We start from the raw sequence: 26822 nt of genomic DNA on the forward strand, positions 1-26822 counted from the left end.
TCATCCATACATGAGGTTTTCATTTTTACCTCTGAAGGAAGTAAGTCAGAAAGTCAGCAGCAATATTGGTAGCAATAACCCAATGGAATAACATGCTTGCAAATACTCACCAGAAGAATATAAATTATGTACAACTTAAGAAAAACATATGCTTTACTTAATGAACTCAGAACAGTTTAAGGATTTTTCTTGATTACTTAAAAAATATACTTCCCAGTATTTAGGAGTGAAATGAATATTACTTGAACTGAATCTATAATGGAGGAAACAGGCACTGAGATGTTAAACCAATTGCTCAAATTTTCACCAAAGTGGGTCAGTAGCATGTTTATACTTATAACTAGATTCCATAGATCAATGGCTTTCAAATTTTTCTGATGGAAATTCATAGAAATAAATGTTTTACCTGAACCTGGTATCCATATATAAACGAGCAAACTTCATGAAATGCTATTTACCCTATTACATGTGATGCACTCTAAGATAACTTTTAAAAAATGCTGGTCAAAGCTACTAAATCAATTTCATGACTCATTCATGGATTACACTCTATAGCATGAAAAACAATGCCCTAGACACTAAGCTTCCTGGGACCAGGGATTCTATCCTATTCATTGTGTACAACAGGTGCTTAGAAATTTCTGGTGCATAGAAGGCATTCAAGCATTTAATGATTAAATGAATTTCATGGCAATGGTTCCAATGTATTAAAATGGGAAGGATACTAATCACAAATCAGAAAATCCTTTGTCAATACTTGAATCCTTATGTATCCTTGAGAAGTAACGTCTCTTATTTTCTTGCTATAAAACAGAACTTGTGATATCCAGTATTCATGGGATAAAATGAGCCCACAAATATAAAACTATTGTGAGTAAAAGATAAAGAATTATGATGTATGGCAAAACCAATACAATACTGTAAAGTAATTAACCTCCAATTAAAATAAATAAATTTATATTTAAAAAACAATTATAAGTAAAAAATCAATGGATTTGTTACTGATGCACTTTGAAATTGCCTAGAAACATGACAAAAGAACTTCACTTTGTTACTTTAGAAAGAAAGCGAAGTCGCTCAGTCGTGTCTGACTCTTTGCGACCCCAGGGACTGTAGCCTACCAGGTTCCTCCGTCCATGGGATTTTCCAGGCAAGAATACTGGAGTGGGTTGCCATTTCCTTCTCCAGGAGATCTTCCTGACCCAGGGATTGAACTTGGGTATCCCACATTATAGGCAGACGCTTTACCGTCTGAGCCCCTAGGGAAGTCAAAATTTATCTCATTTGTTACTTTCATGCCACTTAATTAATTCGGATTAATTAGAGGAAAGTCATGGGGAAAATGAGGTCTAAATTTAGACTTTTTAAAAGATAAAAAATGAAATTTCACTGAGTAACAAAACAGTGCTAAACTGCTGGGCTGGTAGACGTCTGTGTTGAAGTATTGGCTGGGCCGCTAGCAGATTAGACACAGTGACAGCCAGAGCATGTCCGTGGCAGCTGCATCCCATTGTTTCTGTGTCAATGGATGTTTCTGAAATTCTAAGGAGAGACTTGATTGGGTAAAGTGCCTTTGTTACCTTTTCAGAAATTTATTAATTCCTAGACTATGCATCAGAAAATGCCACCAATCTAAATTACTGAGGTTTGGATGTATGAGATTTGAAAAATGTCTGTGAAAGACTTGGGGATTTTGATAACTTGTTTTAATAACAACCAAGAGTTCTAAGCTTTCAACAAGACTCTTTTCACCAGAGGTAAATCATGCTGCACAGCCTAGGGTAACCTTTCTTTTGTTTTCCCTTGAAAGCCTTGTCCATGGGAAATTTTCCTTGAAAGTACCTAGTTTTCCCTTGAAAGTACCTTGTCCATGGGAAGTTTCCTGTTTGAAGTAGCAGCATGCAGTGGTGTGGTGTCCTGGTTTGGAAATCGGAGAAACTGTCTCTAAGTTCTGGTTCTGCCATTTTCAATATGTGTGACCTTGGGTAGGTTTCTTTATCTCCTAGAGTTGTGAGCATTAAATAAGCTATATCATGCGTGCACACATGTATGAAGTATTTAGCACAATGCCTAGCACAAAGGAAACAATAAATGATAGTTCCTCTTAGCTCCATTACTGTTTTTGTTTTTATTAGCTATTATTATTAGTTATATGCCAGCTTTTTCTTGTCTGGATTAGCTGTTATAGTTTGGCTGCTAGACAGATTTGTTTGCTCAAGAAATAAGCAGCTTTCTTTGTGGCTCAGACAGTAAGGACTCTGCCTGCAATGCAGGAGACCCAGGTTTAATCCCTGAATTGGGAAGATCCTCTGGAGAAGGGAATGGCTACCCACTCCTGTATTATCACCTGCAAAATCCCATGGACAGAGGAGCCTGGGCTGTATAGTCGATGGGGTCACAAAGAGTCGGACACAGGAAAATGATGTCACAGGTTTTACCAGGTCCAGACACTCAGCCATTGTGACACTTGGAAGTTGAGCTGAAAATAAATAAGGTGTCCATCTCTATAGCAGCTGAGACTGGGGAGGAGTGGTATACTCAGCGCATCCCTGAGAGGTGCTGGCAGCTCTCAGTCTTCCCTTTGTTTGCTAGGGAAGGGACTGCACTGTAAAATTCTGTATGTTGTTGAAGAAACTGGGGCACTAATGCGATTGCTCACTCTGTGACGCTGAGCTATTTTGAAGTTTTCTTTCTAATCGGCTTGGGGCAAAATTGTGAAGTAGTCATTTGTCTCTGTCACTTTCTGCCCTTCTCCCCCACACTTCCCCTTCTTCATCCTTCTGTCAGTGAATTTCTCCTACTTCATACCACAGATTAGCTGAAAATGGCTTAAAAGGTTGTCCCCTTTAGGTACATTTGTGCTTTGGATGACTCTAAAGAATTAAATGCTTCTCTAAGGATAGTTTCAGATACTTTCAGGGCAAGAGGAGAGAGAATTCTGATTGGGAGTTATCCTGGTATCTTTCAGTTCACACTGCCTTCTCAGCTGGTTGTTAGCTGAAAAAACATTGTGTCTTTGTAATAGGAGGTAGATCTAGTCCAAATTTTCCAAGGTGTATTCCATAGGATGTGAGTTAGTTTTCTTGTGGTCAGATACTTTTAAGAAACTGTAAATAATAGAATGAAACAGGTTCCCTTGCTGTAGAGATTCTTAGACCCTTTATCATGCTCATGTCAAGGAGGTACTTTGAAACTCCCAAGTGGGTATTTAGGTTGTTGGATTTTCTGTCTTATTTGATTATCTTCCTCTTTTAATTTTTATGAAGCACCTTCAGCATCTATGTGACACAAAACATACTTTATAGAGCACCAATCTAGTCCAGCCCTCTAGACCACCTAAGGAAGGAAGCAGTAAAGTGATGTGCTCAAGGTTCACTATTGAACTGTTTGGACTAGAAGCTTGGTTTTCTGAGTCCACAACGTCGTTAAAAATCCCAGTTGTGGTTGAGGATTTGAAATCTGTCATCTCAGCTGGACTGGATGCAGGAACTTGCCCTCTTCCATTGTCCTTGTTAGCAGCCAGCACAGCGCCTGACACACAGTGATTAACCAGCAGCTTTTAAAACGGAATTGAGATGGATTATGGGGTGGACATGTGTTGTCTGTTTCTATGTCTTCTGTTCCCCCTCCCAGCCTACTCCCTACCACAGTGCTACGTTTGAAGGGGTCCGTGTCGAGTGCCATACTTACACTGAGAGTATGTGGTCCCCGTTCCACTGACACTGAACCTGTTCAGGTGCAGCCTGTGCGTGACCACATTCTTCTGGGGTTGAAACAGGATGATGTGCACCTTAGGTGCAAACAAACATCCCAGGACCACAAAGCCACTCAGGCTAACCGAGATGCACATGGTCGTTGTCTGCACCTATAAGAAAAGGTTGCCTAGTTAAGTATCTTGACTATAAATTCAATACAGTGGTCAATTCAAGAGAATGCTAAAAAAAGAGCAAACTGAAAAAACCAGATCATCTATAGTTCTGTTCTTATTCTAGCAAACCAATACAGCAATTATATCGAATCTTCTGAGCCTGGGATCCACAGGGAACCATTGCTGAGGATTTGTAAGCAAACACTCTTTGTGATGGGTGCTCCTCAAGGCTTGCCAAGACTTCCCATGGGCTTTCTTGTTTTGTTTGTTTTCTTCATTATGTTTGTATAAAAGATACTTCTGCAGAACCACTGAAGTCAGAATCTTAAGTAGTAAAATATCAGTACTAAGTGCTGGAGTGACCCGATGTCTGATGGTTTGAGTTAATCAACGTGGCTTGTTTAAGGTTACTGTATTAAGAACACATTTGATCCTGTTTCATATTTCTGTCTGTCTTTCATGCTGGGAGTGCTGCCTATCTGCTCTCGGTTTCCTTACTCAATAGTGAGGGACACTGTCAATTTTCTTCTAGGTACCTACTCTTAAGCATTTCATTAGCATCTCTCTGGAATTTTGATACATCAGATACTCACTAGCCCATCTTTGTTTTCCCTTTCTTTCAAAGAAAGAATTTCCCCTTTATCCCTTTGCTTCCCCAGAAAGCAAGCCTCAGAATTAGGTTTTATCATCTCCTCTTTTTATTCTCTTGCCACCACTCTTCATCTTCTCTGATCTTCTCATTTGTCCTGGCTTCAGCTCCCATAGATTTTTTCTGGAAAATCCCAAATTAGATTCTACATATTTAATCACTCTTAGTATGAAAAATGGCAATTAATTATTTCTTCTATCAGTTTCTACTCAGAGTAGCTGTGGTAAATCCTAGAGTCATTTTAGAGTTCTTTTTCCTTTTTCTTCAGGCGATGCTATTACCAGATAGCAATAATTTCTCATGCCCCAAAGTATCCGACCTTCTTCTATAATCAAGGAAAACTGAAGACTGAACAACTAACTAGAAGAGCCACATAGTTTTAGAAGATTACTTCCTGTTTCTGATTTTTTAAAAATCAGGTTACATGTGTTTCATAACTCTTCAGAATCTGGTTTTACTTTAATTGCTGAAAGCAAATCTCTCCTCACTGTCTTAAAGCTCCTGCTCCCCTAATCACTCCAGTGCTCTCTACCTTGGTCCCCGATTTCAGGCTCCTTTAACTTCTCAGAAAAGTCTACTATCTAATTCCATGATGGAAAAGCCTTGATCATCATAACTATGTTATTCATAGCAAGTCCATTACTAGCACAATTTTTTTTACATAGATATATAAAACATGTTATTAAAACCATGTTCTTCCTGTCTTGGATCTGACTGTGGTGCTAGTTTGAGAAGGATCAGTTATCCCATGAGGGTGAGACAGGTTCAAATGTGCACATTTTGTAAAACTTTTCTAAAAACACTTCTATAAATTTAAAACTCATCACACATTTTAAGACATTACAAGGTGAGGAGGAGAAAGGCTTTTGTGAGAAGAGCTTGCACAAAGCTGTACTGTGAATTCCGCATCCTCTCTACTATAGGGGATTGTACCCATCTCCTCACTTAAAGTCTAGAGAGAAGGGCATTGGTGTAGCCGTTCACAGAAGGTCTGATGCTTTTTCTGGGGAGGGAAGATGCTCTGACTGGGAGCCTGATTCCTAGGTGAGAAATGGCCAGTTACTTTTGTACCACAGCAAGAAGACTTGTGAATGTGTTGAAATAGCCCTTTAAGAATTGATCAACGCAGAGGCTAGGTGAATGGGATGCTGGACAAGAGGAGCCACGGGATAGAGAACCATCGGGGGGAATCTAAGGCCCACGTGGAGGGGCCTGGAGTCCTTCCCAGGGGGAACAGCTGGATGTTCTGGGCCTAAGCGTGACAACTTAGAGTAGAAAATTGCCAGCCAACTCACTCAAGGACCTGCAAGGGAAAAAAAAAAAAAAACCAGCAGGAAATTTCTGATAACCACATGAAAACATCCTTTAATCGTCTTCCCGATTATCCCAAGGATGTGTCTTTAGCCACTGGGGACTCAGAGATCATAAAGCCATCTGTTGCCTAACAACTGTCCTACTTCTTCCTTATTAGTCTTTAACCAGAGCTGAGGGGAAAGCAACTGGTGGACTCGGGACTGTGAGCTGGGAGACAGGGGAGACTGACTGGTACAGCTCGAAGGCAGGCCAGACTGCAGGAGAAAATAAGACTGAATGTTACATCATGATATGGTTTTGATAATTACATGGGCAAGGCATTTGAATTTCCTAATAGACTCTTTCCCACTGAAAGTTACTGTAGGACCTTACGTTACCCAAGGGCGCACAAAGTTGTGGACCTCTTGAGCATTGTCACCTGCTGTTCTGTCCCAACACTAACATGGTGCCTTACATGGTGAACACCCTGTGTGTGTGTTCTATCCACTGGGATTTCCATCCAGGGCTGGGGGGGTGATTACTCTCACTCACTACTAAGGGAACAATGGGAGGCAAAACTAAAGGTGCATTTTGGTCACAGTTTATGCTGCAAAATTAAAAGTTACTTTTTAAATTTTTTTTAAAATCCAAGTATCCGCCTCATAGTTTCAGTTGCCCAATTCCTTCTATAAATCACTCTATAAAACATCTGCACTTACATATAATTATTTGTCCTGCATCTTTGAACGTTCCCAGTTCACGCTGCTCTGTTTTCATCTTCCTCAAGCTCCTAGCAACACCTGACATGGTTAACCACTTCCTGGATACATCCTTCCCTCACTGACAGTTCCTCATCTGAGTTACCTTCGCTAACTTTTTTCTCTTCTCCCCGAGCTCTAAGTGCTGGAGTGTCTCAGAACTCAGTTTTGGACACTCTTCCCTTCACCATCTCATTGAGTTCCAGGGTATAAGTACTTCCTGTGTGGATGATATTCACATATGTAGTACTAGTTCCAACTTATCCTCTGGGCTTCCAAACCTATACACTCAACTGCTGTTTTGGTGTATCGTGGATATGTAGTAGGCAAATCAGGATGAATCTGTAAGCAGAACTTGATCCTTTCCTCCAGTGTCTCCATTTAAGTGACACCAAATGCCACCCAACTGTGCGGCCCCAAACCTGAGAGCCATCCTCAATTTCTCCATTTCCCTTACATCCATACTTCCAGTCCAATAGCAAGTTGTATTTGTTCTTTTGCAAGATAATCCTCTACAATCTCTTGGGCTTTTATATCTTTCAAGCAGCGGCTCTGACTGCTTTTGTTCCAGATTTTCTTTTCAAGGGATTTTTATTGCAAAGAGCCTTAAGAGATGGAGATAGTGTCTGTGAAACAAGGGACCAGCATATCATCCATTAGAGAAGACTCAGGTTCCCTAATCTCACAGTTCCTCCGGGTAATGCCATCACTGACCATGCGGTGGTTACGGTCCCCTTTGCCTAGTCTGCAGAAAGTAGGGCTCATGGAACCAGAGCCAGTGCTAAACTTCCAGCTACTGCTATTGCTTTGAGTTACAAAGTCCTTTTTGTCAGCGTCTACAAAACTGGCAGGCTAGCATGTTAAGTTAGAATAAGTTGAGAAAAATCTAGACTTTATGGTCTTTGACAGCTGTGACAATGAGATTAGAAAGGTTTTCTCAAAGAGGAAATGTGGGCTGATTAACAAGCCTCGAGAGAAGTCCAGAGAATCTGTAGCAGACAGGTTGACCAAGTTATGTGGTCATCCAAGCAATAAATAGTGCTCCACTTTATTGCCATCAATGAAGAAGATTTGAGGGATGGGGTCTCAGGCTGAGTAACAGGAAGTGGGTTTAGATAGAGCTGCTGGACCAGTAGTGAAATCGTTGCTGACTCTCCTCTGGGCATGGGGTGGATTTCCTCCCTATTCTGATTTGGATCCTTGATGGGCAGAAAGTTACACTCTTTTTCACATAAAAGATGCAGGGACATGTGACTCCGCTGACCATGAAAAGAGGAACCTTGCAGAGACCAGGTGAATCATTGGGACTTTGCCTGCCTCCCCTGGAAGATGAGGAAGGCAGGTGACTGGTGCTTGTGAAGAAGGAATGGCAACAGCTGAGCCCCTTATGGCTCATCCCCTGCTGTGGTCTCTCTTGCCAAATTTAGATCCATTCCAAGATGACAAAGGTCTCAGCTTTTTTTCACACTGGAAACCTGGCTGCAGAAAAGGAGCTTTGGTCCTTTCTATGAGATTTCTCTGAAACAGAATAATGCTTTGGAAGACCATAGATGAGGCACTCACTAGTATTTGGGCTTTTACTGACCTGCACTGGGTTTAAAATGCTGATAAAAGAGCTACACCAAAGAATGAGAAACTGATGTGAGGAAATCTAGAGAGATTCTTACAGTCAGCTGCAGTGCTGGAACACTTGCCTAGCTCTATGCTAAAACCAGGCAAGACACTAAGCGCTGTCATCGTGTTGAGATAGCAAGTGCCCTGAGTTGAGAGGATGCCTTTAAAAATGTTGCTGTCTATGTGAGTCAGTGCCAAGTAAGCTGAAATACACAAGCAATATTCCCTAGGCAGATAGCTACCTGGCTCTGGCCTCCTGAGTCAAGGGGTCTCCAAAGTTGAACAGTGATAATAATGATGATCTTGCCATTCCGTTCAAGGTTTTGGGTGCTCAGAAACATCGGATCTTCATTCAGTTGAACCATGCATAGCTCTACATGCTTGAAACACAGCGCAAATGTGCTTTCCTTCTTGGCATGCAGATTTGCCTTCTACCTGGTTCTTTCCTTACTCTCCATCCTGACTGCAGCTGCCTTAAGAAGACAGGAAGGATTGGATGAAAGTCTCCCCATCCCCAAGGGTAGCTGCCAACTGTATGCATCAGACCCAGTATGCTGGGAAACTTTGGGGAGGTAAGAACTCAAGTATTTATGCTCTGTTGGTTACAGACAACCAAGTCACCATCCTACCCAGACCTGTTAAGGAGAAGTTAAGGCTGGAATCAGAATGAGACAAGTGAGGCACTTCTTGCTAAAAGCCTATGATGAACACAATACCCACCTTTTAAAAAAAAGATAAGATCAGTAACAGTGCTGGGCTGTGACAGATTCAAAGAGAAGGTGAAAGGTCAGCAACACTGATCTTGTCCTGATGACTGTGTATGCAAGCGTCACCAGCCCACTCTGCATTGCCTAGTGGAAACTGGGAAGCCTACACAAATGCTGATGTTCCGGCAACAGTGGTGGCTGTGAGTGATAAACTCCTTTGTCTCTGAATCAGGAATCTCTTGTCTTCTGTCCGCATCCCTGAAACTGTGGTGGACTCACCTGTTAGACTGCGTGATGGTTTAAAAACCCTTCACAGTTCCTGACAGGTTCTGTCTCCATCACTGACATCCTACCCTTGGCTCCAGTCACCATCAGCTCCAACCGGAACATCTACCACAATACCTAACCACTCTCCGCTCTCCTGCGTTTGCCTTTCTGTCATATAGTGTCTTCAGCAGATTGAATTTTTTTTTTTCTAAAATGTGAGATCACTAAACTGTTCTGCTTAAAAGTGAATTTCAGTGGTTTCTTTTTCCATATAGAACAAAATCTAAACTTTTTGCTATGTGCTATGAAGTCCTATGTGGTCTAGCCCCCCACGCCCTGCCTACCTCTCATATAAAATCACACTTCCATCTACTCATTAAACTGTAGCCAGATACACCTTTCTTTGCTATGACATTTTTGCCTAGAGGCATTTGTGCTTACTGCTTCATCTGTTTAGTGTGTGGAATTCCCCTGTCTGGCTTTTCCATCTTTCAGTAGAGTATTATGAAATGGGTACTAGGAGGGGTGGCAAAGATTTTTTTTTTGAAAGAACGAGTTGTGATACATTTCTTTAAGTCTTCAAATATTCAACGTGGGAACACTGAAATTTCTTTGCAAGTACTTAAACCTTGTAAAAAAAATTCTAAATTCACCCCCAAGTCTCTGCCTAGATTAAGTGCTTTGCCTGTCCCAACCCCAGAAAAGAATCTAGCACCTTGAAACCTGAAGTACAGTCCTTTGCCCAGCAGCATCTCCATCACTTAAGAGCTTGCTAGAAATCCAGAATCTTGGGCCTCATCCTTTCTCACTGAATCAAATGTTTAGCAAGATTCCCAGGTGTATACACCTGAAAGCTTGGGAAGTAGCATACCCCCTCTCCCTTCCAACACAGCACTCACCCCTGCATGAGTTATCCCAAATTTTCATTTGTTCATTACTCACTCTCCATCTCTATCTCCTCTTTTTCCCTACTAGACTATAAGTTATAAAAAAGGAGGGGCTGGTCTATGTTAATTGCTGCATCTCCAAGGCCCATGATAAAGGCTCAAATACTTTTGGAAAAGATGACTGAACAAAATACTTAGTAATTACCATTTTAATTTTTTACGGAAAACTTTCCACCCAAACATGGCCTAATTTTTGATTTACACCATGTACACTATGTATTGAATCCCTGATGGGTCAGGGTTTGTTTCTTTACACTATCCAGGATGGTTATGTTGCAGTAAAGAAGGAGATGGTCTGGGTATTCCTCTAAGATTCTTCACAGTTTTGGATTCTTACCCAAGTTTTTGCTTGCTTTGTCTTGATGCCTCTTATAGCATCAATTAGCCTTGCTTGTTTTAGGCTTTATTCCTACAAATGTATTCCTCCTATTAAGAACAGATAAGTTTGTGGTGTAGCATGAAAGGCACGGATTTGGATCCAAAAATCTTGTCCTACTATTTCTTAACTGTGCCACCTGGGACGTTAATTATCCTCTGAGTCTGTTTACTCATCTTTCCAATGGATAATGAAATTTTCTTTCCAGGGTGCTAATGAGAATAAGTGAGCTCAAGTATGCAAAGCATTTAGCAGAGTAAGGTCTTGGAGGTCGATCAGGTAGAGTCAGTTCCTTTCTTTCCCTCTTTCCTTAATTATGTTACTTTTTTGCCCAAGCAAACAACCAACCAAAAGAAAACAAGAAAAATTAAAAAAAAAATCACAAGACCTCAAAGCCCTTAAACATTATTTAAATGAATTCTTTTACCTGGTATAATCTGACCAAATTGCCAGTTCCCGTGAGTTTCTTACTAGACTCCCCTTACCTTCCATTTGAGAACAACCGATATTACCATATTTTCTTGGTTCATTTCTATTTTGCTTCAAGAATATTCCCTGTAAGCCTTATATTCTCTAACTACCTTAATTGCACTTTCCAATGAAGGTCCAGGGTGAAATCTCACCTTTTTAAGCAGGAGTATTCCTGGAAAGACCAAGCTCTTACTGATCCAACTCTTTTTTTGAAACAAATAGGCATTTAAGGTGAAGTCTCTCAGTCGTGTCCGACTCTTTGAGACCCCGTGGACTGTAGCCCACCAGGCTCCTCCGTCCATGGGATTCTCCAGGCAAGAATACTGGAGAGGGTTGCCATTTCCTTCTCCAGGGGATCTTCCGGACCCAGGGATCGAACCCAGGTCTCCCGCGTTGAAGGCAGATGCTTTAACCTCTGAGCCACCAGGGAAGCCCTTTAAGGCATTTAAGAGTTTGTATCAGTAATTTAATTATAAACTATTCTGCATTAATCTTGGATTCATTCATTCTTGTTATTTTTTCCCAACTGGAGTATAAGCTTTTTGAAGACTGGAATGGTACTTTATATTTATGTGTAACTCCCAGTGGGTGGCAAAGTACTGAGTCATAAACCTTGTTGACTGATGTCCAAATTTCTAATGCCGGTTCTTAGATTAATGGGTACTTTTCTAGTACTGCTGATTCTATCTGAGCCACATGGTTTACCTCTGAGAAATTTAAAATCTCAGTCTAAAACAAGAGGCCCGAGTTCAAATACTTCATACATGAAGGAAACCAAGTGTAAGAATTCGGGGTTGGTGGGCATTGTGGACAATAGGAGTGAGAGTTCTGTCTAGATACATGAACACTACTCAACCAGCTAATTGTTGCATGTAGGAATTAGGGTTCACATGTTTCACTTTGTTAAGAGGAGCCAAGAATCTGGATAGCTGTATAAAATTTCTCAGTTTTCTAACTTTGACAGATATTTCAAAGAATTTCAGAACAATGCAGGCCACACTAAAGCTATCTATGAGATGAGAAGAGCCTGTGATTCATTAGAGCAGTGATTTTTAATCGTGGCTGTAAGTGAGAGTCACTTGGGGAGCTTTGACAAATCCTGAAGTTCAGGCCACAGATCAGGCCAATTAAACCAGAATTTCTGGGGCTCTGCCCCAGGTATCAGTAGTTTTTCAAAGCTACCCAGTTGATTCAATGTGCAGTGGAAATGAGAACCACTGTGTTGGAGGCTCTGGTGTACCTTCTCAGTTCTCTTGTAAATTTAGTGTTGGCATTATTGCAAGGATAAGTGAGACCTCAGATGATCTTTGTATGATTTGTTGCCTTAATTAGCACACACCTCACTCAGCTTTACTGCATTTTACACTCTCTGCTACATTTCTCTAGTAACTTCTGTCATGTGGTGAAACTTTGGGGCTTCAGCTAATTTCATTTAATCATGATACTGCTATCATGTTAAAGGGGGGGAAAGTCATTTTTAGAAATAAATGCTGGTTCATTCAATGAAATTAAATTTCATTCTAAGTAGTATTTTCTGCTATTTTTAAAAATTAGCTTTTCTGAGAAAGAATAGTTTTATATCATATGTTGAGGCTGAAATAATTAACAGTGTAATAACCATTTTGCAGTCCCAACACCCCAAGTCCTATCTACTAAAGATGGCTACCTAAGAACTGGGAAAAAAAATCCTTAAAGGGCTTTAAGAGGGTGATGTGTACTGAAAAATAAAAGATAGAATTGGGGGTATTAAAATACATGAACTGTAGTTCTCCATTTAATCCCCACATTCAAAATTTGTGGTGCATATAATCTGGCCTTTGATTTTAGTTCTGACCCCTGATTTATTTCTGATGTTTTTTCCTTTGACAGATTTTCAAAAATTTTTATAGATGGTCTCAGAAAGCCTGACGGTTACCCGAGCACTGAGTATATATTCTTCATTTTTCTTGTTCTTTCTTTGTGGTCATCCAGAGCTTTCAGTCATATGCTGGTGGATAATTTAATAGACTAGACGCACTAAGCTTTGCTGGTCTCTTGATCTGTTGCTGTAAATAGCTTTGTCTTATATTTTGAGCTGTGATATTCAAGAGCTTGGCAACACAGGAACTGCTGATAAACAAATTTTGGAGACTATCCTAACCTACAGAGGCACTTTATTTGGTGAAATTACAGTGTAACAAGGAAACCGTAATGCCTCTGGAAAAGTTTATGATGACTTAAGAAATATAGAAAATAAAAACCGATTGCTTTAAGAGGGAAAAATTCCTATACTCACTCATACTCACTCATTGGAAGATACTAAAATTACAATTTTAAATGCAAGAGCAACTGATGGATCATTTCAACAATTTGAGAAGTTTTGATGGAATGATGAATCAGTTTCTTTCAGAAAAGATGATAATATTGAAGCCCAGAACTTTGAACTAAATTATCACTGAAGACTATATGAATAAATGATTTAATTAGATTGCCTGAATATAGACAGTAAAAATTTTAACTAATTCAAGGATTACATATATATACCATGCCTACAGGAACTAAAGTTTAGGAAAAGTACAATAAGTAAACACTATATTTTAACCCATTTTAGAGAAATAATGATGCTTATCTGAAACTCTAGTGAGAGTTTTTAGGTCTTTAAAGTGATCCTGGCTTAATATTGCAAGTCTGTTTTAGCTTACAGATCGATCTATGGTAGCCCGGGCCTCTTGTGTCTAGTTTAAAGTATTCTCATTAGATTTCTAGTGGTGTAAGTCTTATTCGCTCGTCACTCACTTTCTAAATTCAATTAAAAGTTTTAAAGGTGTGTGTGTGTATTATACTTTTCTCCCACCAGATTATAAATTGTTTGAATGACCAGGCCATATACGTGTATCTTCCTCTCTGTGCCTAGCACAATGTTATCCACATAGTAAGCACTAATTAAATGCTTTTAAAACACAGTGAATTAATTTCCATATGCAACATGGCAGTTCACCAAGGCATTTGTTATTTAGCTACCTGATTGCTGAGATAAAGAGAGTCTATTGTAAATTCTACATAACAAAACAGTAGAAGGATACAAGAAGAAGGAAAAGGAGAAACCATTCCAAGACTTACTCTGTAGTCACTTGATGTCACATAAAATATAGGGAGGAAGGCCAGCCAGATGATGCACGTGGTGTACATGGTAAAACCAATGAACTTGGCCTCGTTGAAATTTTCTGGGCACTTCCGCGTTTTGAAGGCATACACAGTGCATAAGATGACCAGGACTACGTCGTAGGTAAGTGAGATCAACATGCTGGAATCTTTGACGTTGCATTTTAGGATGACTGTTTCCCGCTTCTCTGGAAGGGTGTGCCGCCTGGTGCCTGGAGCCTCCAGGATGAGCCACACAGACACGACCGCGATCTGCACCAGTATCAGACCCAGGCAGATGAAAACCTGAGAACTCGGGCTGATGAATTTTGGCCTCTGAGCGCCATTCTTTACCCCATCGAAGATGCGGGCAATGCAGTTTGTCTTGGTCAGCAGGGCTGAGTAACAGACAGCGAAGGAGGTCCCCAGCCCCAGTCGACGCAATGCGCAGATGACTGGCGACGGCTTGGAAATGAAGAAGAATGTCATGCAATAGGACAGGCCCACTCCAAACAACAGGATGTAGCAGAGCTCCCGGCCTGATGCTTTGACCAAGGGAGTGTTGTTGTGCTTGATAAAAACAGTCACAACTATGCATGTGCACATAAAACCCAGGCAGGCGATGGTGACTGGACCAATGGCCCAGGCATCTTCCCACTTGATGTAGTCCTCAGGAAGGTCAAAGCAGCCAGATAGGTCTGCAGTGGGCCACTGCCCAAGGCCGCAATCCATACAGGTAAACTCATCAGCCAGGTATTCGTAGGGCTCGCAGGGGATGCAGATCCAGCAGCAGACATCCCCTGGTTGCATATTCTTCATTTCATTGGGTGCACAAGGGTCGCTGCACTGGGAAGTGGGCATTGAGTTCCGGGACCAGTGGATAGAGTCAACATCTAGTGATAAGGTTTCTGACCAATGACCAACCTTTAGGTAGGAATACTTGCCACCCACATACTGGAAGTTGAACACGTTGTATCGTCCCATGCCATCTCCAAAAGTGTCGAACTTGACAATGCTATCTACACCTTTATTTGCGATGAATGGAGCTGTGATGTGTAAATAAAAGAAAAAGAAAAGAACACTGTTTAGGTGTCTTAAGTATGATCAGTCAGTGACTTTATATCATACACTTAGCAAAACTGAAATAACAGGGAACAAGATTCCAAGGCTGAGATAATTTATCAATTACCATTGAATTTACATATTAAAAGCTACTGGAATACTCAAGCATTCATAAATCCATTCACTTAACATTCCTGAGTGCCTCCTATGTGCCAAGTGCCAGAGACAACCCGCGAGTACAATACAGTGTCTGCCTTCAAAGGAGCTGATTATGTAACTGGGGAACTGGGGAACGGCCAACATGCAGTCATAGTCTATGTGGTATATAAATATTCATTTCTTGAAAAACTCCAAATAGGAATGGACAAAACTTTGAATCATATCTGTATTATTTATTGAATGCATAGAAATTAAATATTTTCATGGAAGTATATAATTAAAAGGAAGATTTCTTTTTCTCCTTCAAAGTCAAGAAAAAATATTTTCACCATAAATGGATGGTATTTTTTTTTTTAAACAGTTTAGATGATTCAGATGGAAAAAAAACACTCATCCATAATCCTTCAACTGTAGTATTTTCATATTTTGGAGGATAGTGATTCTGACTACATATTTGCAAGCATCTATGGATGTGAGAGTTAGACTGTGAAGAAGGCTGAACGCCGAAGAACTGATGCTTTTGAACTGTGGTGTTGGAGAAGACTCTTGAGAGTCCCTTGGACTGCAAGGAGATCCAACCAATCCATTCTGAAGGAGATCACCCCGGGGACTTCTTTGGAAGGAATGATGCTAAAGCTGAAACTCTAGTACTTTGGCCACCTCATGCGAAGAGTTGACTCATTAGAAAAGACTCTGGTGCTGGGAGGGATTGGGTGCAGGAGGAGAAGGGGACGACCGAGGATGAGATGGCTGGATGGCATCACTGACTCGATGGACATGAGTCTGAGTGAACTCTGGGATTTGGTGATGGACAGGGAGGCCTGGCGTGCTGCGATTCATGGGGTCGCAAAGAGTCAGACACGACTGAGCGAGTGAACTGACTGACTGATATACAACATGCATGCTAAGTCACTTCAGTCATGTGTTACTCTTTGTGACCTTATGGATTATAGCCCGCCAGGCTCCTCTGTCCATGGGATTCTCCAGGCAAGAATACTGAAGTGGCATTGCCATGCCTTCCTCCAAGGGATCTTCCTGACCCAAGGATTGAACCCATGTCTCCTGTGGCTCCTGCATTGCAAGCAGACTCTTTACTGCTGAGCCACTGGGGAAGCCCCATGTATAACATGCTCCTATCTGTCTATCTACACAGAACCTGAATATTCTGAAGGCACCTACAGTATGCAGAAGCTATGTTGCTTTAAAGTTTGTTCCTAACTGTACAGGATTGGTACCCTCAACATTGTCTCTTATAGCTGGATGTGAGAGTTGGACTGTGAAGAAGGCTAAGTGCCAAAGAACTGATGCTTTTGAACTGTGGTGTTGGAGAAGACTCTTGAGAGTCCCTTGGACTGCAAGGAGATCCAACCAGTCCATCCTAAAGGAGATCAGTCCTGGGTGTTCATTGGAAGGACTGATGCTGAAGCTGAAACTACAATACTTTGGCCACCTGATGCGTAGAGTTGACTCTTTGGAAAAGACCCTGATGCTGGGAGGGATTGGGGGCAGGAGGAGAAGGGGACGACAGAGGATGAGATGGCTGGATGGCACCACTGACTCGATGGACATGAGTTTGGATGAACTCTGGCAGTTGGTGATGGACAGGGAGGCCTGGTGTGCTGCGATTCATGGGGTCACAAAGAGCCGGACACGACTGGGTGATTGAACTGAACTGAACTGAAGAGCAGCAGCTGTCTAGGTGTGTCTGGTTCCGCTCTTCCAGCTGCTGCTCATCATGTCTCTTGCCAACATCTGCTGCCGTTTTTATGCCACCTTCTCTGGTTGACCCTGTGCCTACTATTTCACACTGCTGACTTTTACTCTTTCCTTAAATGTAGAGAATGTGGCTGATGTCTCTGTGATGTGTAGACAAATTTAGTTAGTTAGAGTAGGCTTGCCTGTGTGGATAAATAGACCCAAAGTATTTAGGGTTCAAATACAGTGGAAGTTTATGTCGCCCTCATGCAGCAGGCTAAGGTCTTGGTCCATGGGTATCTCTCCTACACACGCTGATTCAGGAACTCGGGTCCCTTCCATCTTGAAGTTGTACCAATTCCTAGGGCCTCCTTCCCATCAGCATCCACCCAGCGGAAGGAGAAAAAGAGTATGAAGTAGTTGCACCTGCTTCCTAAAAGTATAAACCTGGAAGTGGCATGCGTTTCTGTTCACATTTATTGACTAGAAATTAGTTACAGGGTCACACTCAACTTCAAGAATGGCTGGGCAATGTGGCTTCTACAGCTCTTGTGCATAAAGGCTCTGGGAGGATGCCCAAGGATAGTGGTTACCTATGGCAAGAGATGGGAAGTGGGCAGATGCATGGCAAAGATGGGTGGGAAATTTTTACTGAATTCTTTTATATTTATATTTTTGCATGTTGAAGGATATGATTATAATACCTATTCAAAATACAATAACAAAAAAGGAAAATATACATTAAAAATCAAGGAACACCAGATATTTGAGTAAACTTCCAACCTGAAAGAGAAAGACAAACAACCAGAAAAGGAAATTTGGCATCAATAGAGACAATGCAAGGAGCAAAAGATGAAAACTTTATAATAACAATGAGCTCAGAGAGATAAGAAAAGATGCTGCATCTAGGAGACAGCTACAGTCTATTCTTAAAAAGGAGCATTCAGAGAGCAAGAATGAACTTTTGGAATTGAGAGCAGAAAATAGAAATTCAGTATAAGGATTAAAAGTTAAATTTGAGAGAATTCTCAAAGTTTGACCAAAATGCTCAGAAGGAAAGTAGAAAAAAACCAGATTTGAGAAGATTCTATGGAATTTCAGCATTCAATCAGATGTTTTAGAAAGAGAGAGAAAATAGAAGGAGGACAGTATCAAGAGAGTCAAATTATTGGACAAACTGACTTGGTAAAGGGTGACAAGAAACTATTGCTCTTTCTCATGAGTTTTGTCAAAGTCATGTAAAAAATATGTACATGTATTATTTTTATAAAAATAAATTATTAAGTTAAAAAGCATAATGAATAATTGGGCCAGGTCAGGCAGAACAGCTTGCAAAGTAAATAAATAAGGAAAATGATACTGCTGCAAATATTATCACAAGTGCTTGGTAAGTGGGTGGTAAACAGTCGTTTGGTGGAATTTTTAATATAAATTTTCCTCTTATTAAATCTGTCTCATTAAATACGTAACAAACCCATAGTCAGCAGAAGTGTTCTGATCTGTAGTTTGGAATAAAGAGCTGCTGTGTCTGTGTGTGTGTTAGTCCCTCAGTCATGTCCGACTTTCTGAGATCTGAGAGAGTCTTGCCTGGAGAATCCCATGGACTGTAGCCTGCCAGGCTCCTCTGTCCATGGGATTCTCCAGGCAAGAATACTGTAGTGGGTTGCCATTTCCTCCTCTAGGGGATCTTCCCAACCCTGAGATTGAACTCGGATCTCTTGAGTCGCCTGCAATGGCAGGTGGGTTCTTTACCACTGCACCCCTTGGGAATCCCTTGCTATGTCTATACTAGAAGGAAAAAGAATGAAAGGGGAACCTAGAAGAAAAAGGTAAACTGTATTTGTCAAATATTCCACAAGGGAGACTCTTCCTGTGCCTGAATGCTGATCCAAACACGACTGACTTGGGTAGTGAGGAGGCAGGTAGGAAAACCTAGCTCTTTCTCAGGTGTTGCTGGAGTGACTTCAAGCGACAGAGCAGCGTGAAAATATAGATCCTGTCACCTTCCTGATGCACTCAGAGTTGCTTCTAAGTCAAATGACTCACCTGGGAAATAGTTCAAGTCCAGTGATCTGGAAGTATGGTTCCCTGGAGATGAGCTGTACTGTTCTTTAGAGTGAGTTTCCTATTTCTCGAGTTGAATTTCCCCAAGGGAACTAAGCATCATTCAAAATGGAAAGATAAATCACCTCTGTTGCTGTGGTAACAGCGTGAAAAAAGCTAAAGGGTTTGGGGAAGAATTGGAAAGATAGCGGAGTTTTGTTTTTGTTTTTGTTTTTTTGTTTTTTTTTTTTCCACAAAGAATCTTTCTCCAAAATCTACTTCACTGTGCTAGAGTCTCAAAATCAGGTCTTCATGTTTCAGAGGAAACCTGATCTGGCCTCGAATCAGGCATACTAACTTCTCAGTTTAGCTCCTTATCCAGTTAGTTCTGATCCCAGTTTCAAATGGACTTATTCGGGAAGTTTCATACCAAGGTGACCTGCCCTCCTAGGGTCCATTTCATAGAGATGAGGCAGGTCAATACCTTACAAATACCACAGGTCAATGGCAGGAGGAAATTAAATCAGTTCTTTATTTTTTCTTCTCAGACAGAAGTCCAATGAAGGTAAGACAATAATGTGGCTCTTAACAGGCTGTTAATAATGGGAATATAACTGCCACTGCCTGGGTTCATGTCCATAAATGCTAATAAAGATTGCAAGAGCTACCAGCAGCAACATGGCTCCAATTTTACAACCAGGCCATCACTGAAATTTCCGTGAACTATTTTGATGGATTGGAATAAAGACTGAGGTGAGAAGACAGAAAATGGCTTTTCCCTTGAAAGACCTTATTAGGGGTCAAGAGGTGAAGAAATCAAAATCCTCTGGCTGGAGCCAACAGAATCCTTACAAACATCATGCAGCAGGAAGACAGGAAAGAATAAAAATGAACTCTTGGCTATGTGTAATTAATTTGCCTACTGATTAGGAACACAATTGCCGATGCATTCCCATGGTTATTTATCACCTGATAGTGGTTGCTGAGACTCAGCACCATCTAGATGTCTGAAGTGCTGTCTCATACAGGGAAAGATACTGGCTAAGTTCCTCAGGTGCAAGGGAAAGTTGAGTGTTCTAGAAAAGCTATTGAAAGAACATTGCATTTTTTTAGTGTTAAGACAATATAAAGACCTTTCCAGTTCTCCTGAGAAGTTAGCACAGCTAACACTTCTGAGGTCTCATTACACATTTTCCTATTTCCCTATCTAGAATCTACATCTTACGGCTGAAATTTTCAGCACTGGAGGAGGCTCAGAAAGGAACAATGTTTTTCCTAGACTAAGAATGAAGAGTGTGGAGGCAAGGCACAGAGAAAATAGCAGTGAGTGGAAATTAGTGAGCCCCAGTTCAGGGGAAAGGCTCAGGGTCTGCTTTTGCTTTTTTTTTTTTTTTTTTGGTTTTAGCTGGAAGGTTCACGGTGGCCCCTGAATCTTGGTTAGGGACCATTTTTAACTCGAGCTAATGTAATGACCACATCTTTTTCTACCCTCTCTTCCCCAAGTCCTGATCTCCATTACATAATCTATTGCTTTTCTCACATGCCCTATGATGAAATTTTTAAGAACTTTTAATTGAAATACGTATACAGAAAAGGGGTAAAAATAAGGATTATCACAAAGTGAATACTCCTATGTAATGTTATGGATGTTAGGAAATGGAATATTGCCAGTACTCTTGTTCCTATCCCTGTCTACCCTTGCTTCTTCCCAAAGGTACCACGATCATCTTTAAGTACCATGAACAATGATTGCCTGATATTATGTGTGATATGAATATAGTAATAAAGTATGGATTATGTTAATTCTAATATCTTTTGCTCAAAATTAAGTTTGGTGAGATTCATTCAAGTAACATTAAGAAGCTATAGTTGGTTTACTTTTACTGATGCATCATATTTTATTATATGGCTGTGCCACAATTTACTTAGCCATGCTGCTGTTGACGGTCATGCCTGTTCCCCCTTCTTTTTAAAGTCTTCAGCTTATATGAATCATGCTGCGTCTTTAGCTGGTTTATCCCGGCAGTAAATCTTAAGACTAGATTTGGGTTCAAATAGTTGATTTGAGAGTTGATAGGGAAATGGAGAAATAAGACATACACAGGAATGAATCCAAAACAAGAGTGTGTGCATGAGAGCCATGGGTCTCATTCTCCCTGAGGTCTTTACAGAACGGGTGTTGGGACAGAATACCAAAGCTACTCACTAGCTGGGATGGGACAGCTCTTGTTTGTCATTGGTTAATGGCTGGCCCAGGCCCCTTCAGCTGCTCTAGATACAGACAGAGCATGGCTCTGTGGCCAGAGAAAGCTCCCTGGCAGAGGGTCACAGATGCTTCTATTAGGAAGCCCTTGACTGCAGATGGTGACTGCAGCCATGAAATTAAAAGACGCTTACTCCTTGGAAGGAAAGTTATGACCACCCTAGATAGCATATTGAAAAGCAGAGACATTACTTTGCCAACAAAGGTCCGTCTAGTCAAGGCCATGGTTTTTCCAGTGGTCATGTATGGATGTGAGAGTTGGACTGTGAAGAAAGCTGAATGCCGAAGAATTGATGCATTTGAACTGTGGTGTTGGAGAAGACTCTTGAGAGTCCCTTGGACTGCAAGGAGGTCCACCCAGTCCATTCTGAAGGAGATCAGCCCTGGGATTTCTTTGGAAGGAATGATGCTAAAGCTGAAACTCCAGTACTTTGGCCACCTCATGCGAAGAGTTGACTCACTGGAAAAGACTCTGATGCTGGGAGGGATTGGGGGCAGGAGGAGAAGGGGATGACAGAGGATGAGATGGCTGGATGGCATCACAGAATTGATGGATGTGAGTTTGAGTGAACTCCAGGAGTTGGTGATGGACAGGGAGGCCTGGCATGCTGCGATTCATGGGGTCGCAAAGAGTTGGACACAACTACGACTGAGTGACTGAACTGAACTGAACTGACTGACATGTATGAGAACAGTGAGTGCTAAGGGAATTTGGGGGAGACACCTAGAGCATCTCCTGTGTGATGCTGTGACCTTTCCAGTACATGTGTGCACTTCTGATGTGTGTATGTGTGTACAAGTATACATATGTACATGTTGACAGTAGTAAAATTACTATGTATGTGAGTGCTGGTTGCTCTACTTCCTGAATGTTGCTGCTTTTGAATTTTAGCAGTTCTGATGGAAATGTAGTGACATCTCAAATGTTGTGCCATCAGGCTACCAGTTCTTCCTCTGTGTTGATACAGTGTCCTATACATTTAACATTAAGAAAATCGAGTACATCTTGGAAAAGTTTCCATTGTGTGTCCATCTCTTCACTAGGTCGTTGCCTCTCATTTATCTTTGCTCTCTCATCATCCAAGGCAATGCTGGGCACGCCGTATGCATTCACTGATTGTTTCCTAAACTGATGATTAGACTTATTAGGTCGAATAGCATCATTCTAGGAACTTCAGACACATACTAGAGACCGATTAAACATCAGTCTTAGGAAATGGGCCTGCACTTGTATTTTGATAGTTTCAGTTCAGTTCAGTTGCTCAGTCATGTCCGACTCTTTGCGACCCCGTGAATCGCAGCACACCAGGCCTCCCTGTCCATCATCAACTCCCAGTCTACCAGTTTACTGTATTATTATACAGCCATGGTTAACAGCCAGTGGTTCTCAGCCAGGAGTGATATTTCCTCCCAGAAAATATTTGACAATGTCTGGAGACATTTTGGTTGTTATGACTCAGGCTGGTGGCTACTGCTGGCATCTAGTGGAGAGAGGCCTGGGGTGCTACTAACCAGTCCATAAGGCCCTGATCACAAACTCGCAACAAATAATTTCCCAGCCCTAACTTTCATCAGTGCCAAGACTGGGATATCCTGGTAAGGTAATACCTGATTAGAGTTTTAGAAATAGTTTAATAATCTCAAACCTCTTTAAAAATGGAAAACATCCATTCCAGAGAAATTCTTTATTGGTGGTGTAAAATGGATGTCATAATTATCTAGTCCTTTCCCTTCCTCTAGTCATTTCCAGCTTACAAAGTCCTTTCCTTTTCACATTCGTCCACAGCTTTCCTGCCCCCAGTCCCCTCTCCACATCCTCTCACTCTACCACAGACCCCATTTCATACAGATCTCTGTGATTTTCCTTTTATCCATTTTGGAAAAAACAGTCAGCCTGGCTGGGTGTCTCCTGGCTGTCAATCACCTTGTAGGAGAGCAGCGGTCTCTTGTGTGTCACAGGGGTGGGTGTCAGGGACCCTTTTGGAGCAGATCACAGTGAGAAGAGCTGTCGGGGGGGGGAACAAGCAGTGGGGTCTCTGTGGGAATTTTCTTCCTTTTTAATGTGACATCTACAGCACAACTCTAAGCACCCAAGAACACTGTGACTTTGCAACACTCACCAGAGGTGTTCAGTTTTATGAAAAAAAATTGTGAATTCTGAGGATAAATTTAATCTGTCCTCATGCTTTTAAAGGTGACTACCGCACATGAATTAAATAATTTAATCACATAGATTAAAAAAAATGCTTCCCCAAACCGAAGTTGGAGACAAGCACATGTTCATCACTTTGTTAAAAAAAAAAAAAAAAAAAGAAGGCATCTGCTTCCCATCGTCCTGCCCTGCAGTCACTTGGCCTCCTGGGCTCCAGTTCTAAATGCTGCATGAGAGCGAAATGTGAAGCTGAAAACTGAGAAAATCCCTTTCAGAGAGGTGATGGTAAGTCAGCAGTAAAAACTGTTAAAAAAAGAAAACTTATTTAAAATATAGTAGCAAAGCTAATATTCTGATACTCTAATATCCATAATCATGGTTGCAAGAATACTTGATAAAATGAGTTTCCCTTTTTAAGCAAACAGTATACCATTTCATATAAAAAGCCAAACAGCAGAAATCTTATTCAGCATTCATGGATGAACATCCACAGATAGGCAGGGCAGCTTAGCATCGGTAGCTGCGGTTTCTATGAGGGAAGCAAATTAATTTCTAGTCTCCTGCCTTATGCATGCCTGGACATGCATTTGACACTCTGTATGGTATGGTGCAAAGAGAATACAGGGGAAATAAATTGCTTCTCCTCCCAGTATGTGGGTCTGCTGTTATGTTGTCATGTTTTTCCTAAATGACTGTAGCGTAGCAGGTCTTCACTGAGAGGGACTGCATCAATGAACTCCTGTATGTTAAGTGACCTTGTCAGAGCATCAGGCACTTTCACACTCTGTTAAAAATTTCAAACCTGCATCTTCCCCAAAGGATTTCTGTTCCACTGGAAATAATTAAGGTGACAAAATTGAAAGTAATTGCTTTACATTTTCACCCCAATTTGTGCATAAAATCTATTTTGAATTATTCTAAAAATAAGAGTGCAAAGGGTATCATAAATCTAGTTATTTTGTTCCTTCTTAGAAAATATTCCTAGAAATTAATCAACCTCAGGAATCATTTTAAATCAGATGAGTCTTCCGCTCTTCCTCCAATTGTGTTAAATTAACTTACTGATAGAACTCTATCATATCCCTTATATAATTATATAATATATTAGTATGTAATTATCAATTATATAGGGCTTCCCAGGTGGCGCAGAGGTAAAGAATCTGCCTGCCAATGCAAGAGATGCAAGAGATGTAGGTTCAATCCCCCGGATCAGGAAGATCCCCCAGAGAAGGAAATGGCAACCCACTCCAGTATTCTTGCCTGGAAAATTCCATGGACAGAGGAGTCTGGTGGGCTACAGTCCATGGGGTCGCAAAGAGCTGGACACGACTGAGCACACACATACATGTCAATTATATAATTAGACAATATATACTGACATAGTATCTATAATGTATATAACATTATATATATACATATATATATATACTTATACTTCCCTGGTGGCTCAGATGGTAAAGCGTCTGTCTACAATGCGGGAGACCCGGGTTCAATCCCTGGGTTGGGAAGATCCCCTGGAGAAGGAAATGGCAACCCACTCCAGTACTATTGCCTGGAAAATCCCATGGACAGAGGAGCCTGGTAAGCTACAGTCCATGGGGTCGCAAAGAGTCGGACATGACTGAGCGACTTCACTCACTCACTCATACTTATATAATATATAATCATTCTACTTAAGAGATGTTAGGATTCTATCACCAAGTTAATTTTATCTATTATAAAGTCATATATATATATATCATTTTCTTGCATAAATTCCCTCATTTCCCAGATGGTGCTTTTGCTGCAAAACCAGAGGACTGGGCATTGTTAACATCAGGACTTTACCCAAAGTCATTCTTGAAATCAGTGAGAACGTGATCGTATTTGCTGATAGCATCTGAGCAGGTGTGTAACAATGAAGGCAGCACAAATTGTTCTTGGGACTCATCTACTTCCTTTTTATCTTCTTTTTTTTCTCAGCATGCTTTCTTGTTCCCAATACCCCAGCTTCCCACATAGCCCTAGGCAAAAGTAATTCCCATCAAAGTATTAGATTCTGTTTAGGTTACTCCTTTCAGGGCTGTTCATAGTGAAAGAGATCATACTTAGAGGACAGTGTGAAAGGTCATCAGGGATACATTATTGATGATGGAATATGATATCTCAGTAGAGAAAGAATTTGGGGCAAAGAAGGTTTGTCCAGCTTTCCTAAAATAATACTTTTCATGTTTTGGCCTCTGCCCTAAGAAAGAGGGATTTCTGCTCCTTAACTTTACCTCTTTTTCCATCTTATCTTTCTCCTTCACAGAAGAGAATCTGTGGATGTGATTGGCAGAGTCTGACATTCATGGATCATTTTTCCCTAACTGTCTGAATCACAGTGATTAAGAAAGACAGGCAGGTACTCTTCTACCTCCCATGGCCAATTGATGGAGGCACCAACCTCTCAGGGCTGACCTGGACCATCTTCATGCCCATGTTTGCACCTCTAGTCTGCAGAGTATGCAGACATGCTGACATTTGTCTAGTAGCTCTGATTCTCCTCCAGGCTCTCTGTCCTTCCTGCCTGGAAGACGGGCGGAATAAAGTCCTGATATTCACTCCTCATTTAAACAGATGTTTGGATTTGTAGGCTTAGAATCTGCTCTAAAGATTCAGCTGTTTAGAGGGAGGAAACCAAACCTTTTTTTCCGCTTCTGGCCTTTGCCTTATATCCTACCTGTAATATCATAGCAGTATTGTAGGGAAAGGATGGTGGGAAGGAGACCAAGCCCTTGCTCATTCTTTTTTAACAAACATTGAAATTTGTTTCCTCTTGGCTATTGATCCTTATATACTAAAACCCAGGAGGAGAAAAAGGAGAATAGGGATTTGGCACTGTTAACGACCTACTTCAAGGAACAGTAAAAAGAGGAATGAGTCTCAGTTGTTGGAAAAATGGTTTAATGGCAGCATTCAAATGTCTAATGTTTGTTTTCTTTCAAATTGTAGTTATAGGGCACATGTACTTTATTAGAAGTAAAAGGACAGGGAAAAATGATAGAAAAAGCTGAGAGGATGAGAGGGGAGCAGTGAATACTGGCTGATCCAACTTTTTCCTGAAAGTGAACAGTGAGGACTGCTCTTACCCTAACTTTGGTTCTCATTACAATATGTATATATGAACAGCACTCCATGTGATATCTGGCACACAGGGAGTGCTAGCAATCCCAAACTGTTATTATACAATGGATTATTGTAATAGCCTCCTAGGTAACCTTCTGTATCCAGTCTCTCTCCTCTCCCCGCCCCCCTTTATTTTACTGGTTCACACTCCTATTATAGCCTCGTGGTTCAGTGGTAAAGAATCTGCCTGCCGTTGTAGGAGATGTGGGTTCAGCCCTTGGGTTTGGAAGA

At 41.1% G+C, this 26822-nt stretch overlaps 1 protein-coding gene across 1 annotated transcript in view; it reads right to left on the bottom strand.

Moving 5' to 3' along the window:
* Nucleotides 1-26822, bottom strand: part of GRM3 (glutamate metabotropic receptor 3) — a 242094-nt gene that overhangs the window by 10808 nt on the left and 204464 nt on the right. Inside the window, exons 4-5 of the mRNA XM_040260708.1 lie at nt 14050-15116; nt 3691-3865 (exon numbers count right to left, since the gene is read on the bottom strand). Of these exons, the coding sequence (XP_040116642.1) occupies nt 3691-3865; nt 14050-15116 (1242 nt within the window). The remainder of the gene's footprint in view (nt 1-3690; nt 3866-14049; nt 15117-26822) is intronic.

This window comes from Oryx dammah, unplaced genomic scaffold (assembly GCF_014754425.2).
Source record: "Oryx dammah isolate SB20612 unplaced genomic scaffold, SCBI_Odam_1.1 HiC_scaffold_18, whole genome shotgun sequence".
Lineage (NCBI taxonomy): Eukaryota > Metazoa > Chordata > Mammalia > Artiodactyla > Bovidae > Oryx > Oryx dammah.